General features: G+C 42.8%; 1 protein-coding gene across 7 annotated transcripts in view; it reads right to left on the bottom strand.

Annotated features, from left to right (window-relative positions):
- LOC115351109 (muscular LMNA interacting protein) overlaps window positions 1-12,615 on the bottom strand; it is a 114,744-nt gene extending 102,129 nt beyond the window's left edge. For 5 of the 7 annotated variants that reach the window (XM_030037496.1, XM_030037497.1, XM_030037499.1 and 2 more), the window contains exon 1: window positions 12,411-12,615. In XM_030037496.1, the coding sequence (XP_029893356.1) occupies window positions 12,411-12,473 (63 nt within the window). In that variant the 5' untranslated portion in view covers window positions 12,474-12,615. The remainder of the gene's footprint in view (window positions 1-12,410) is intronic. The other 2 variants (XM_030037501.1, XM_030037502.1) reach the window with 1 other exon arrangement.
- Between the last annotated feature and the right edge of the window lie 4,544 nt (window positions 12,616-17,159).

The following is a 17,159-nucleotide window of genomic DNA, read 5'->3' as shown; positions in this document are numbered from 1 at the left end:
GAAGTCTGAAAGAAGACAACTGAAATACTTAAATCGTCTCCTGTGCCATTAATGGAGGAACATCTAAATCTGTAAGATTTTGTACAAGAAATAGTAATAAAAACAGAACTCAGGAACATTAATTGCAACATTATAAGACAAAATTTCATAGACAAATAATATTTTACTAGATATCTACAATACACAACAAAAATAAGACTATATAAGTAATTCTGTTCTTAAGAGCATTTCCTATCAAGAAAGTTGTGCATAAATCAGAAAAAAGATGCTTTCAGAATACTAAGGTCAACGTTTCAAATGAGTTTAAAAGTTCTGAATTTTAAGGAATATGTAATATTGATTGTTACACCATTGTATGTTCTGAAAATCAACATCAACATGTGTCAAAGCACATCTTGACACTGCAGTGCCTGGCCTTACAGCCCTCCTAAGCCTTACACTGCAGAGAGCATCAGGAAATTTATTTCCAGACTTTTTCATGACACTCACATCTGCAGTACTCGAGCACTTCACAGAGGCACTAATACAGTGTTCCCAGGAAGTCAAGTGGTCTGATCATTCCTACTTCTAAAAAAATGACTAATATCCACAAATTTTGCTGGTTTTAAGACACAACTTTAACTTGTCCCTAGTAATTTTGACAGTGCCACCCACGCCCCTTCCTGCCAGTGGGTAATTTCTGAGAGCACTTTGCAGTGTGCAGAACCATTTTCTGAATTCATCCCTTTGACTGCCTTTGTGTGGGAGGGTAAAAATGCCAAGTTTCCTTCTCTTTGGACATCTCAACCATTTGACTTACATTTTCTTGTATATGTCAGGAAGCACATGTTCTGAAAAATGCAAAAATATTCAATTGGAAACAGAAGGATGAAATATTAGGGTTTATTTTACTGTATTTTACTTACCATTGAGGGTAACTGCTCTTTTGTTCTGATCACATCATATCCTGATGTAGCTGGTGGTGGCGATTCCTAAGCACAACCACCATTTGAGAAGAAAGAAATAGCCCATAATCCTGTTATTGACTTTTATGTCATAACACTTATGAATAAAATAAAGGGAAAATTAAATTTCCTCAAATAATCCTAATTTCCAAACTTTAAAGTGCATTTTTTCAGATGTAGATTCTTAGAAGCCATAAATACTGGAGCCCCTAAAAACCCCAGGCAATCCATCACACGATGCAGCTCTGTGTCACCACAAGTCATTGGCGAGGTTTGCAACCTTAGAGCCCCTCAGTCCTGACTTCTGCTCCTTAGAAACTGGGAGGAACTGAAGGCTGACTTCATTACAGGAATAATTTATCTTTGTAACCCTGCAGCACATACAGTTTCTTTCACAGAAAAAGACACTATAAACTAGGATACCTTGTTATAAAAAAAACCAAAACCAACCAAAAATCTTTCTTAGATTTAGCTACTCTTCTCATCACAAATAAACCACTGACAGTTTCTTGGGATTTTTTTTTAATATGCAAATATCATTGTCAGTTCACCTAATAGATTGTAAATAACTTAACTATAATGAAAGCTGCTGTATTTTCAACTAAGACCAGTTTCATGACATTAGTGAAAACATTATCCGCTAAAGAAAAACAGAGCGAGAGAGACAAATCATGTCCTTTTCTCTGCTGGGATTTAAAATACAAATACTTTGCATTTTGCTCTTGTTGTCTCAGACTGAAAGAGAGAGCCCAGTTTTGGCTCAGGAGCTTTGCTAAGAATTACCATCTCTTTGTTTGATTATCACTTAGTTCAGCTGATGTCTGGCTTTTGATTTGGATGTATTTCAAGGTGCATTTACTAAAGGATATTAAATTACTTAGTTCTTGCTTCAAGCTGAAAAATCTAATGATTTTTTCTAGCATGTTTGTTATATAAAATCAACACCAACAGCTATATTTATAAGCAGTAAAATGATGATAAATGTGCTGTCAGTAACTTTTTGTGAGATGTACAGAACCACTATGAAAACAATTTTAAATCTATTCAACAGGGAAAAAAAATTTTGATGGCTTTTTCCAGAATCTTCAATTTTAAGTCATTCAAGTGAATCCAAATTATTTATTTCACATTATTTAAAAACATAGCATTCAAAATTCCTATAATTTTCCCATGTTTGATTTCCAATTTTCTTCATGATCAAGATAAGAAACATGAAACAGCAAAGACAGAATGGTAATGATTCGATTTCTGTCCCATAGAGACAAATGTGAAATTGTTTTTTGGATTTCTGTAAATACGTCAGTTCTGGAGTACGAATATATTCATTTGTACAATCCAAGATATGAAAAGCTTTGGCCTGCTGCTTTCGGCTTTTCAGAATCCTGAACAAACTAAAAGCTGTTGAGTAAAATTAATTTTTCACTTAAATTCAGAAATCTGCTTCTGTCCCTTTTCCTCAAGAATGGATCTTCATTAGTTCAATCTATATTTAATTAATTCTTTTAAGCTTACCAGCTAGGGATGAATATATTAAAACACCATCAGAAAGTACTTTGCAGTATGTACTATATGTCACTATCAGTCCTTTGGAAAAAGCTACCAGTTAACTCTCAACAATGAAGAGCTTAATGCAGAAAGGTTCCCTGTATGATCATCACATTCAATCAAGATCACTCTTGTCTTAAAACAACATCATCATATAGATCTGATGACAGGATGACCACTGCCAAAATGTAAGATGCAGTTTTTGCTACTGGACAAGACATCTGATAGTTCAGCTATCGATTTCATGATAAACAGTAAAAAATTAGATGTGAGCAAAAATTTCATGTGAAAACGCAGAATCATTGTGGAAAGCCTTCTACTTCTGAACACATGTCGGCCTGCAGATTTGGCTGTGCAGTATTGTGTATGCTGCAACGGCATTTGCAGGGCTTTATTACAGTAACTCCCGTGCCTCGGCACACCAGAATGTTCTCCCTGGTCTCTCTCCACTTGGACTGACACAGCATTTGACTCCTAGAAAGGCAGGGAAGGCTGCAGATTGCATGCTACAGCACTTAGCATGCAATGTGGTGGGTTGATAAGCTGGCACACTTCTTTTTTCCTGCCATAGACAGAAGACTGTCTATGGCAGGAAAAGAGTTGCAGCTCTGCTCCCTTGATACAACGGAACTTAGGCAATTAGGGTAGTAGTGCTCACCTATAAAGGAGAAACAACAGGAATCAGAGGTTGTGGATGGTCCTAGAAACTAAGGACCACCAGGCATTGCTCCATTTTCCATCCTGGTAGGAAGCAGTAGGTACTCACCAGTGCCTCGTCATTTGCCTGCAGGACAAACTCTCTCCACACACAGGTTGCATTTCTTCAACCTGCCTTTGCTAACATCAGTGCAGCAGACTATATTTAAAAAGTGAAATATAAGCCACCCTATTCCCACTTCTCCTCATCCAATGGAATCTTCTCCTCAAGGAGAGATGAAAAAAACCAAACATCACTTGACAGAGATTTGATGCATTATTTAGAGTTCCTTTCATAGTCAACAGTACATTATATGACCATATTTTTTATAAAAAGAGAGAGAAAAAGTAACCACTGCCTGCCTTAGGAGAAAACTTTTGATAAAATGCTCTGATCAAATTAATTCATTTTTTAGAGAAATATCAATGAAGTTATTGTTCATTGCTGCCATGACACCAGTCTTATTTCAAAGACAAGCAGAAAAAAACAAATGTCCTGACATTTCAATCATTTTCCTTTGAAAGACTTAGTTTTTTCTGGATAAGTTAGTGCATAAGGTGTTCAGACTCAATGTCTAAAATGCATTTAGGAAACGTATTTTGAGATGCAATCCTTAACTACCAGCCTTTAAATAGAATCTGATGGTGTATCCAGGGAGGCAATATGGGCAAAACATACTGAAATGTTATGCAATTCATAGTTGATACAAAGCAAACATGGAAGTATCTTATTGCTTGTCTGCCTGTTGCCCTCAAAGTCTGGCTCAGTTAACGTCCACCTTCTTTCTCCTTTTCATTAATCACTTCTTTCCTTTTATTCTGTTCATTTTCAAGTAGCTCTGTTTCCAAGAATTCATATCAAAGTAACAGATTTAATGCCACTGCTGTATTATTGAGTGCTTTCAGAATTCAAAGGACAGTGAATTGAAAGCAGTATGTTTATAATGCAAGAATGAGGAGGTCTTAATGATAAGTACAGTCTCATTGTGTATCCATGTTAAATGTGTTAAAGGTGTCTTGCAGATGGAAAAAGCTGTTAGCATGTTTCGTGACAAATGCAGTAGTGCAGCTTCAAAATCGAAGAATGAAAGAAATGTTGTTTGGAAGGGACCTCCAGAGGTTATCCACTCCAGCAACCGGCTCAAAGTAAGACTACTGCCAAAGCAAGGTCAAGCCAGCCATGGCTTCATATAGTTAAGTCCTGAAAATTTCCCAGGGTGGGTAGTCCACAAATTCCCTGGTTGTTCCAGTGCTGCCCTACACTTCTAACGAAGAAGCTTTTCCTAGTGTCCATCCCAAATTTCAGTGTTAGCAGCAGCAATGGACAGTGAACATCTTTCCAAGTATCACTCGTAACTCACTCCCACATTCCTGAGGAATATCTTTTGAAAACACATGATTTTTCCTGAATAATAGTCTCTATATCCAAACTTATTTCTGGAAATTTCAAGCTACATGGTGGTATCATTCAGAGAAGTACCAAACCAATACCACACCGCAGACCAATCTTCCAATTCAACTGAATTCAGGAGAGTTCCAGTGCCTAGAAACATTTCCCAGAACTGTTTTAATTCATCAGCAGGGGCTGTGATGTGACCATGCTAATGCTCCTTTCTTTGCTGCCTCCCCCAAAATGCAATCATCTGAATTGCCCTGCATGACTTCGATGCAGCTGTTGATCCAGCTGTTACAGGGGCTCTTATCTTTCCTCACCCCAAAAAGTTAAAATATACAATTGCTACTTGTTCCTAACAAGCCTCTTTTACCATCACATTCAAGTCCCTGCAGGAATCTGCTGCCCTCCTCTTCAGAATCCCTGCGCGAGTTTGCATGGTAATGTTTCACGTAACCTCCAACCAAAAATGCACTGCTGACATCTCTCCAGGATAGCTCTTTTCCCACTGATGCAACCAAAGCCTACCTCAAGCATTCCAGCAGCGCCTCTGTATGACTGCCATTAGGTTGAAGAAAAGGTAGCATAAGCTCAAGTAAGGCGAGAGCTAAGTGACGGGATTAGAAAGGAGGGCGGACCAGGATTCAGTGCTTCCCACTTGCTTTGGTCCTGTTTAATGTCACATCAACAGTGCTAAAAATATGCTGCTACTTGCAGCCTCCAAGTTTATTCCTTCCTCCTCGGTGATCACTTGCTGGAGTAATCCTTACCTCCAGAGCGCCAGGCAGGAATGCCTCAGCTCGAGGTATGCAAGAGGAAATACTGATCCTCTAGCTGGGGTGCTGTCTCGGCCATCTTCTTATACCTGCACAGCGAGATGCGATTGCCTCCATGCTAGGATCTTATCAGTTTCTTGCTGTAGCCACTACGAAGCCTCAGTCCTGATCTTCAAAGCTCAGGGATATATGAAAGCGTCTCCCTTGACCAATCCTTTTAGCCGAGGCTGCTGTAATTTGGGACAACGTAGCACAAAATATCTTAAGTGTGGCAATTCACCCAGCCAAACTCAGCTGCATGACAGAAGCTCCCAGAGGAGGTCACAAACAACCTCCAGAGCAAGAAATAAAGCTTTCCTCTTAGCTAAACAGGAATCATTTAAATGTATACACACATAAAACCTTCTCTGACTCTGTAGTAAGTATGTGTGCTTGTTTAGTTTCATATGCTATGCTACAGATGAGCATGATGCTCATACTTCAGTACTGAATCATCAAACTGAGGAATGGATTCAGGCAGGCAATGTATTTTTAGGAGTTTCTTTTCTGGGTAGGTATGTTCTTAGAGGAGGCAGACGTAGAAAAGTCAAGGTGTAAAGTAAACCAGTTAAGAAAGAGGATTTAAACAAAAAAGTCTCATTTTACCTCTCACCTTTACCCTCTCATCTGAATCACGTAAACTGGCAGCCTAGCAGCCACCAGCCTGTCCTCTGTTAAGGGAGAGAACAGGCAAAGAGCACGAAGGGTTTGTATCTAGCAGTCCTCCGTATACGTGCCACTGGCTTTCTCACAGAGCACAACCTGCCGAAGCACCTATACGTTCTGTACTTCGAGCTCTACCACTGTATTTCACCTCCTCTGAATCTCTGCCATCCTCACCCGCAGTGATCGTCACCTCCTCTCTCCGCGGAAAAAGAAGATGCCTGGCTGACCTCAGCAGTGCTGTTCTGTGATCTTACACCGCTGTCCCGGCTAGACGTGTACAAGCATGCAGACCCTGAGCCGTGCACGGATGCGAGATACCTGATGCACGAGGAACCTGTGGACCTGCCCCTCTCCAGACTCCAATGCAAGCCGCTTCCCTTGAGCAGCAAGCACGTCCCTCCCATCTCACCCTTCCCGGGCTCGCTTCCCCCACCCACTGCAGTGAATCTGGAAGGGCATTTGCTTGTGGACACCGGGAGGCGAGGCTCGAGGGCTGGTGTGTCACACAGGCATGAGCACAGTTCCTCTCCAACGCCGTGGGCAGAAGCGGCCATTCTGTTGTCACTCAACTGCAGAGATTTCTGCCGTTGCCAAAGATGACCCTGTTGTCCGGGCGTTTGACTCCCTGTATCTGCACAAAGAAACGCTTGCTGGGGACCTGCAGGGACAGCCTGAGCCCGGAGGCTGCGCTGCCATCTCTGCCTCTCTGCCGCCAGCCCCCACCAGCACAAGAGCGGGGGTGATCTGGTGGAGGAGGTCCCCGTGGGGGGTGATTGTACCCGGCACCTCCTGCCATGCCCACCCCCACCAGCCTCCACCCGGCTCTCCTCCTCTTCCCTTCCGCTCTTGAAACGACCCTTCCCGTCCCATACTCACTTCTCGCCTGGTCTACGCTCGGTCAAATCAACAACTAAACCTGCAAGCAAGGCCAGTCATCACCGTGTTAGTCACCAGCCTCCATTCTGTTTGGGCTCCCGTGGGTGGCAAACTTCAGGATACGGGCCATCTTCTCCCACACTTCCCACAGAAAGGGCCTGATCTTGACAGGACTCTTTCTGTGGCTACCAGTGTACAAAGATTAATCGTTGTTTCACTTGGGCGGACCTGATCCACACTGCCTCGCTCTGTACGAGCCATACCCACATACTGTTTGTGAAAAGCAAACGCTAATGCTCTGAATGAAGTCCTGCAGCCCTTTCTTAGAGAGCACATCCTCTCATCCAAAAACTAACCTTGATGCCATTTCGAGCAGTGCATTCTTTCCGATTCATATATTCATTTGGTTTAATTTATTTTCTCCATATGACTGTTCTTTTCTTGATAGCTACTTAATGTAACAGGGAAGTAAAAGAACCCTTATAAATGCAAACTGAAGTATGAAGATTGAATGTTCCCTGTTAAACATACCAATGTAAACATTATTTTAAATGCAATACTTCATGTGCTGTATTTTCATGGGGACAGAAGAGATCAAATAGGAAACAGACAAGTGTGAAGTATAATTAAAATAATTTCAAATAACAGAGGCAATACGCATTAACGGAGGAGGACTTCAGAATGTAAACAGACTATTTTGAGCTGACCTGTTGTTTCAATAGGGAAACTCTAGAATTACTCTGTCCTTCTGAGCTATGCTAAACCCAAAACTATTAAAAGGAAAATTCAGTCCATCTGCTTAGTCCAGTCTATTTTATAGTGAGTCATTCTATTTTCCCATCACAAAATGGGGCCTCCATTATCTTCCATGTCCACAGCCAGCTCCACACAAAGACTCTCTTCAGGATTCTGACCACCAAGGAATCTTCCTCCAGGGAGCATGGACAAGAATTCTTTAACAATAAATTTCACAAATATTAAGTGAAATAGCCTGAAGTGGTAGATAATTTTATATTATTTATCTCATCCACAGTAAGCAGTGAAAGTAAAGATACAATACCACTTAATAAAACTGTCTGTGAGGTTGTCCTCTATAGGTTATACTTTGTGCATGAACTGGTCTCTATTTAATTGTCACACTGCAATCAGAGTATTTTCAGGATGATATAGACTCTGCCCTTTTGAAAATAGGTAGAAATATTTTTAACAAGGTATAAAAACCCAAGATTTGTCTCACATAAATATATCTAGGTCATAGAACTCTGACACTGTAGAAATAACTGAGATGTGGTGGGATAGCTCACATGGCTATAGTGCCGCAACGGATGGACACAGGCTTTTCAGAAAGACAGAACAGGGAAGATAAGGAGAGGATCTTTCTGTGTGAAGCAGCAGCTCAAATGTGGGGAGCTGTTGTGGGGCTGGGTGAGCACTCGTGGGTCAGGCTCAGAGGAGAGGTCAGTGAGGGTGACACCACGGTGGGACTGGGCTACAGACAGGACGACTGGGGTGAGGAAGTGGACAACGCTCCTCACAACAACTTCTTTAAACAACTCAAGGAAGTATCTGGATCGCAGACCCTGTTTTTTACAAGAGACTTTAGCTTCCCTAACACCTGCTGGAGAACAAAAGGGCAGGATGTAAGCAATCCAGAAGATCTCTGGAGGGTGTCAAGGATAGCTTCTTGACACAGGCACTGGACAGGCCAACCAGGGTTGTGCACAGCTGGATCTGTTGTTCAGAAACAAGGAAGAAGTGGCTGGGGATGTGACACTCGGTGGCAGGCTTGGTTGTAGTGACTGTGAAGCTGGAGATCTTGTGGGGGACTGAGGAAGGCGAGTGCCAGAGCACAGACCCCGGGCTTTAGGAGAGCTGACTTTGGCTTATCCAGGAGCTGGTAAGTGGGAACCCACGGGCAGCACCTTGGAAACACAAGGAGCTTGGGAAAGCCATCATGTCTGTGAAAACAACCTCTTACGCATGCAAGACTGTCCATGCTGACATTCAGGAAGACAAGCAGACTTACCAGGACACCAGCGTGGGTAAACAGGGAGTTTGTAACTGAGCTGCAGTGCAAAAAAGCAGCACAGGAGGTGGAAGCAGGTACAGATAAGGCTGGGGTGACTCAGTGATGTCTTTCCCTCAGCCTTCACCAGCAAGGTCTCCCAGACCTCTGTGCTCAGCAGCAGGGGTCAGAGAGGAGGAGAGCAACCAGCAGTGGGTGAGGATCAAGGCAGGGATGACTTGAGTTAACTCCACCCATACCTGCCTGTGGGACGAATGTGGTTGGGAACAGCACTTGGATTTACCAAGGGGAAATCATACCAGACCAACCCGATTGCCTTCTATGATAAAGTGACTGGATTTGTGAACGAGGGAAGAGCAGCGGATGTCATTTACCCTGACTTGCCTCCAACACTGTCTCCCACGGTATTCTCATATCCATGCTAGGACGTGACAGCCTGGGTGGTGGACAAGTAGATGGCTAAAAAGGTGGTTGGATGATTGGGCTCAGACATTCATGGTTAATGCTTTGTACTCTTCTTGGAGGATAGTAACGAGTGCTGCAGGGCTCTGTCCTGAGACCTGTCCTGTTTAACATCTTCATCAATGACCCAGAGGAGGCGATGCAAGGCACTCACCAGATTTGCAGATAACAAACTGGGCGGAAGAGTCCTGCCTGAGGGCAGGGCTGCCATTCAGAGGGGCCATGGCAGGCTGAAGGAATGTGCCAACAGGAGCATTATGGAACTGGAAAGGGAGGGTCCTTGTCAGCGATCCAGGCTGGGGCCTGACTGCCTGGGGAACAGCTCTGCCGGGGAGACCCCGGGGGTCTTGGTGTGCAGCGAGTTGAGCCTGAGCCAGCAGTGGACCCTGGCAGCCCGGATGGCCAAGAGCATCCTGGGCTGCGCTAACAGGAGCACAACCAGTAGAGTAAGGGAAGGAATTATCCTCCTCTCCTCAGCACTCACTAGATTACATCTAGAATAGGGCATCCAATTTTGGGCCTCCAATAGTAGACTTGGAAAGTCTGATGCAAGTTCAGTGGAGACCACCAAGAGGGTCAGGGCTGGAGCACTTGCCCTGTGAGGAGAGGCTGAAGGAGCTGGGCTTGTTCAGCCTGGAGAGGCATGGTTCCAGGGGGACCTAACAGCAGCCCCAGTCCCTGTGGGAGGTTATTGAGGAGTTGGACTCAGGGCTTTTTACAACTATGCGTGGCAGAAGGAAAGAGAAATGAACAAAAATTGAAACAAGAGAGATTTTGACTTGATAAGAGGAGAAACGTTTTTCCTCATGAGGACAGCCCAGCGGTGGATGTTGCCTGGAGGTTGTGCAGTTTTCATGCTTGGAGGTTTTCAGGACCTGACAGGATAAAGCCCTGAGAAGCCTGGTCTGACCCCATAGTTGCTTTAAGCAGGAGGCTGGGCGAGAGACCTCCTGAGCTCCCTTTGCACCTGAGTTACCCTATACTCCTATGAAACATACATCAAAAAATAAAGTATCATCCAGTTATAGATATATAAAGTATCATCCAGCTTATAGGCTATAATACTGAAAATGGATGCCTCATGGCGCCTATAATACGAAATAGTTTATATATTTGCTAAACTGAAGTTAAATATGTGAACAGACATCAACAATAACATGTACAAATAGTATCTGTACCACAGATTGACACTGCTCCCATGCAGTGTTTGAGCATTGACCTGACCTGCATGTATCAAAGAGAAAAGGGCAGAATCAATAAAAGCCCAGGAGGTACAAAACCAGGGAAAAAAACGTGGGAGCAAAGTGAAATCCATCTAGCAATTGGAAAGAAAGGCATTAAGACTAAACAGGCAAAAAAGAGAGAGAGGTGGGACGGAGAGGAGGCCAGGGCTCAGCTGGAAGGGGACAGGGAAAGGGGCGGGAGGACTGGCACGGGGCCAGGGCATTCCTCCGCTGTCAGCAGAGTGACGTGAAACCCGCCGAGCCAGGGCCTCCTCCGTCCCCCTCGCCGAGCACCCGCAGGGATGGGACCTGCCGCTGCTAACGGGCTCTCTCAGCTCGACGTGTTCGGAGGATTCAGTTTTGAAACTACTGAACGGCGGGTGACCTGGCATGGGCACTAACGTGGCTCCCATCAGCGGGGTTCCTGTTTGCTCCAGTTTGTCATTCTTGAAATTAGTAAATGATGCACACAGAGAAAGTCATCAGAAGATCATTAGGGTTCCAAATGAAGCGTTCTGCATTTTGGAAAAGCCTCACTTAAGGATGCCTGCTCAATTCTTTTTGCATCAGGATGCAGTCCGCAATTAGATAATCATACTGCCTGATTACATTGCTATATATTTTCTCCACACATGCACTAGAACAAAATTTCAAAGGTTTCCTTTGAAAGCTTTCCTGAAGCTTTTGTGGATTTTACAACTGTTCTTAATTTTGAAGATATTTCCTTATATTTTATATATCAACCACAAATTCAAAATGAGGTCTAAAGTATTAATTCATTAATGAGAAAATGAACAAGTAAAACATTAGATAATAGTCATGTTATAACTTCATGCTGAAGCTCTAGCAATGCTCTTTCGGATATTACTCTTTAGATAAATACTTCTTTTCATAAAAAAAGAAAAGGTACTTTAAGGCCAGGTCATTACTTTCAGTTTCAGCACTTCCCCTATTTCCTACCCCATACACCTTGCCTTGGTGAAGTTGTATTTAAAACTATTAACTAATACACAAGCTTGCCAAGTCTCACTTAACTGAGGCTAGTAGAGGCAAAGGTTGTGATTAAACAAGAGTAAACACTGGCCCACCATGAAACCAAAGCAACCAAGTACCACCACTATTTAAGATAAGTGCTAAGAAATTTCGGTGCTCATTTTTCTCTTAACAAAAGTGATGGCCACCTTTCTTCGCAGCTTTGCAAAAGCTAAGAATAAACTGCCCTTTTTGTGGTATCAAGAAAATAACCTTGTTAACGCAAGGCAAATTACGAATTGCTTTTCAAGCCTACGCTAATCAGGAAGAAGCTGTGTTTTGACTGTTTCGACTTTCTCTTAATAATTTGGTTTGGTCACACCTCTTTTCAGTAAGCTCCAGACACAGGCAAACAATTTCTCCTGCCATTTACTGATCTAAAGTTATGGAAAATAATGCACAAAGACATGAAATAGTCCCTCAAGAAAAATCCAAGAAAACCACAGACTATTAGCTATCAGTCTGGGTTATAATAACAAGTCAACATTGAACTAGATTTCAGTTCTTGCACTTCACATGCACACAAAATGCATCCACAAATCTCTGTAATTTCCACAGAAATGTACCGTCATAATGAATTTAACATACATGAATGAAGTTTTAATCTTCAAGGTCAGTGGTTAAAGGAAGCCGGGAAATACTCCTATAAAGTACAACAGATGATTTCCCTTTCCTTCTTATTATTAAATTAAAAATAATTTTAAAAAATCAACATTTCTCAACATATCTTACCGTTTGCTTTTCCTCTAAAGCTTCTCTTCCTGATACTTTTCTTTCATGTTTTCCTAACTCCATTTCCCAGGGGAAAGAAAAAAAAAACCACCCTAATGTCCTGAGCAGAAGTGATTTAACCTGACTACATGTTAGATATCCCTGTACTTTTGGAGTTGGGAGAGAGAATACCAGGCAGTGCTGTGGTGATTTCTGGTCAGCGTGTGTTTCCATTTATAGCCGTTGAAAATCCACAAATAGAAGCGTGGAGAGAGGGCAGGCAGCTGCCTCCGATAACAATAAACGTTGGTTTGGCATCACAGCAAATTGTTCAGGAGGGATTTTGGTTACCAGCCCCATTCACTCCCCCCTCGCTCCCTCTACCCCAAAAGCTCATACTGAAAAAGTCCACAAAAATAAATAGCTATGTCCTGGTAGTGCTAACTTGTGTTCACAGAGATTATTAAGCAAGTAAAACGACAAATATGATTAGCTGGCATCACATGTTATGTAAAGACAGAAAGCGTATGAACAATAAAATAAAATGGTGCTTTAGCATGACTATTGATCTTTCCCTGTTGAGTGTTTGGGACTGAACTATCTTAATATATGCTCATGCAGAGTGTGCTCTCCTTTTCTAATATGGGAACACAACATCTTCCTGGATTTTTGAAATGCAGAAAGAATTGCAAAACTTTCAGCAGGCACTATGAGCACCCCTAAATACAAGAAATGACCGGTAAGCATCTAAAACGGAGCTAATACCCATACTGGTGGTTGTGGAGCCTGTTAGTTGACTGTATAAGAATAACCTGGCTCTGGTTCACAACGATAAAGTCAGGAGGCCAATATTAGAAACTGCAGCGCTGGGGGAACCTCTCGGTGGCTCTGCTGTGGATGCCAAGGTTTATAACACACCCTCCGGTTGCCACATCAACTGGGCTCTTGCTGTCTCGGGGGTGATTCACACACAAGGCTGGTTCTACATGTACCAGCAAGGGAAGGGGAAGCATTATGACACAGAATCACACAGAAAATGTTTGCTACTGTTAAACAAGAATGTGCTCTCTGGTCAACCTGTGATCCATTAAGAAATGCATAAGCTTGTAAAGCTGGCAGTTTAAGCATCCCAGTAAATCCCTAGTAAAGAAAACACACATCCTTTCCCTCTCTTCCTCTCCACACATTGGTAAAAGAAGACTCTTCTAAAAGAAATATATAGATAAATAAATAAATAACTATAAACCCCTTTTTCATCTATCATTTTTCAATTGTCTTTGTAGAAATGACAGCCAAAACTAGGCACACTCCTTTCTGCTCTGCTTGTTTCTTGATAGATGCTATACTCACGTGATCTTTAGAGCCTTGGATAGGAAGAAAAGGCAGTCAAAGAAGTCATCACACAACAGTCTACACATATGAAAAGTTGACCAAAAAAACCTAACCCCTTAGAGTATTCCTGTTCTGAAACATTCTTCAGAACAAAGAAAAAGTTACTGCAGTGACAGTTATTTCTCTTTAGTCTTTCTTTTACCTTCATTTTCAGAAGCGTAAGGCAGCCAGCAGAAGGGTAAATGTGGCCAGGCAAACACAAAGAACCAGTCAAATCTACAAGGGCTGCCGTAGTAGAGGGAATAAATATGAGCTTGATGTCACAAGAGTAAAAATACACCCCACTGCATCTCCTGGAAATACTGGGGTAAAAGGAACAAGAGTAAGCAACATAATACCCAGAGGAAAGCTCTAGTTCTTCTCTGCTCTTCAGCAAGAAGGCAAACAGTAATAAGAAGTTTGTATCTCCAAAATCTTTTCTGTGAGGCTGAAACTTATCCCTGTGGCAAGGGACTTGCATAATGCCTTTGCACCATTTAACATCCTCAAAGGAGGACTTCAGTGGGATCCAAACAGCAGCTTACATTACGCTGCTGTTTACATTACTGACCATTCCTGCGGCACAGGTGAAAAAACCTGAAGCACCTCCACTCCTGTTACCCTGCCCATTTGCAATGGTTTTAAATCACAGATGCCCTGGTTTCAGCTGGGATAGAGTTAATTTTCTTTCTAGTAGCTGGTATAGTGTTATGTCTTGGATTCAGCACGAGAAGACTGTTGATAACACACTGATGTTTTCAGTTGTTGCCAAGTAGTGTTTAGACTGAGTCGAGGATTTTTCAGCTTCTCATGCCCAGCCAGCAAGAAGGCTGGAGGGGCACAAGGAGTTGGGAGGGGACACAGCCAGGGCAGCTGACCCCAACTGACCAAAGGGATATTCCATACCGTGTGACGTCATGCCCAGTATATAAACTGGGGGGAGTTGGCCTGAGAGGATTGCTGCTCGGGAACTAACTGGGCATCGGTCGGCAAATGGCGAGCAACTGCACTGTACATCACTTGTTTTGTATATTGCAATCCTTTTATTATTATTGTAATTTTATTATTGTTATTATTATCACTATTAGTTTCCTCCTTTCTGTTCTATTAAACTGTTCTTACCTCAACCTACAAGTTTTACTTTTCCTTTCCTGATTCTGTCCCCCATCCCACTGGGTGGGGGGCAGTGAGTGAGCGGCTGCGTGGTGCTTAGCTGCTGGCTGGGGTTAAACCACGACAACAGACAAGGACCGGAGCATCTCAGGTGGGCACGTTCAGCTGCATGTGCTCAGTGCGCTCCCCAGCCCTGTCCCACCGGTGGCTGGGATACCTGGGCTGTCAGCAGGCTCCCAAACAGCAGCTCCCAGGGCAGTTGTTCCTTCCTTGTGCTGCAGAACAGATACCCATGTCGATAAAAGAGCAGGCTGTCAGTGGTGCAGCAAGGCAGCAATGTAGGACTTGAGACATATGTAAGTCCCTCCAGACTTACACCAGCATTGGCAGATTTTATCTGGAATTTATGCTGTGTGTAACTTAGCACTTATACTTACTACCCTAAAACGTAATCTTCAATCACGTTTATATTCTCTACTTCCAGGACCTTATACTGTTTTCATGTGTCAGTCCACCCATGTGAGTGTCAAAGGCAATCACTACAGAGAGACCCAAGGAAGTGACTTTACTCATAATAATTCCAACATAAGATGCTGACAAGAGTATGCAGTTTTACAAGTGGGTTTTTCATCAACTTTCTTTTAAAGGTGTCTAATAGCACTCACAAGAAAAAAAAAATAACTCCTTCCCCTTCCACTGTGTGGCTACTACAGCCTGAACAGGAGATTCCATAGAAAGAATTTAAAAAAAAAAAAAAAAAAAAAAAAGGTGAAAATTAAAATATGAGGCTAGGGAAAGATCTAATTGCGCCACTTCTTGTGAATGGAAATTTGTATTCTGGATGAATCATGCTGCTGACTGCAAGTGCTAGGGAGCTGGAGCAGACTGCACTAGAGAGGGGAACAGAAGCAAAAAGATAAGAATGCAACAGGTTACGACACCAAACTTCATGCCACCATGTTGAAATCAGGGAGCACAAGAAACACTGGATGCAGGGCCGTTCTGTAGCCTGGATGCTAATTTATAAGGACCCTGGAGATAGTGTAGAAGGGCTGACATCACCTTGTAATCTACCACATCTTGCTCAGCATGACATGTCAACTTAAACCTGAGGAAAGACCATGATCCTAACCATATGAGAATTTGGTTTTATATAGTTATGGGAGTACATTTCAGATTCCTACATAGAAATAATGTTTATTCTCCTCCAAGGACTTTCTAACTGTATATTTCCTGTTCTACTTTGCAAGGGAAAACATAGTAAACAGGTGCTAAGTAAAAAGCATGTTCTAGACATTGCCTAAATTACTCTGCTATTTTCAATTACTTCTTTGTATTACAGTCACTGGTCTCTTGACACCTGTTTTTCTTCTCAGAGCAGGACCTAACAAGAGGCCAAGAGATGAAGTTGATGGGGGGAGGGTTGTATTTTTTTTTTTTTGTAAAAGAGGCAAGTGCTGAATATCCAAAATAGTAATATTGTGTAAATAAACCATTTAAGCGGATGTATTTTCTGTGCTCACTTGATCTGCTGTTCTTGGAGAAGGAAGCAAGTGACTATCATGATGTTTGTGTGTCACTCTCAGCTGTGTTTTCACTGATGCAGCTACTGTAATTCTTTCACTTTGCACATTTTCATTTTCCGCCTGACTCAGCTGTAGCCCAGGGCTGCCAGCCAATTCCTATATTGCACGTCATACATCTGCACCGCTTCTTTCTTAAGCTGGTAGCTTTTATTTGCTCAGCATCAGACACACCATAAGCACTCAACAGTCAGAAGTATTAATTCTGACCCTGATGTGCTCAATTGGATCATACTCAGTTGAAAGCCACCTACTTAAGTCACATATACCAGTTAGAAAACCTAAGACTAATACAGAAATCACATCCGCAGTGATTTTTAGAGGTCTGATGTGGAGAGAGTGTCTGTCCCACACTTAAAACAAGTCAAAAAGTTAAAAGAAAAAAAAAGCACAAAACTCAGGAGGCTCCCTCACTACTTGTAACCACCAGTCCGGCAGAAGTCACAAATTAAGATTTCCAGGTTATTTCTGGAGCCCACCCTTCTCTCAGCCCCAGCACGCCACACCGGCAAGCATCCCCTACGTCACTCCAGCACATCCACCCAGGGTCACACGCAGGCGTCTGGAAACGTCAGGACCTCGGCAGCGTTTCTAGCCGGTATTTCACGGCGTGTTCCCTGCAGAAACGAAGAGCACGACAGAGCTGCCGGGACGCTCTACGGAGCAGGCTTACCTTCGCAGGCGGCCGGGAGCCGAGGGCGGG

The sequence above is a fragment of the Aquila chrysaetos genome, chromosome 15, assembly GCF_900496995.4.
Source record: "Aquila chrysaetos chrysaetos chromosome 15, bAquChr1.4, whole genome shotgun sequence".
NCBI classification, from domain to species: Eukaryota; Metazoa; Chordata; class Aves; order Accipitriformes; family Accipitridae; genus Aquila; species Aquila chrysaetos.
This window is presented reverse-complemented; position numbering and strand designations above follow the sequence as displayed.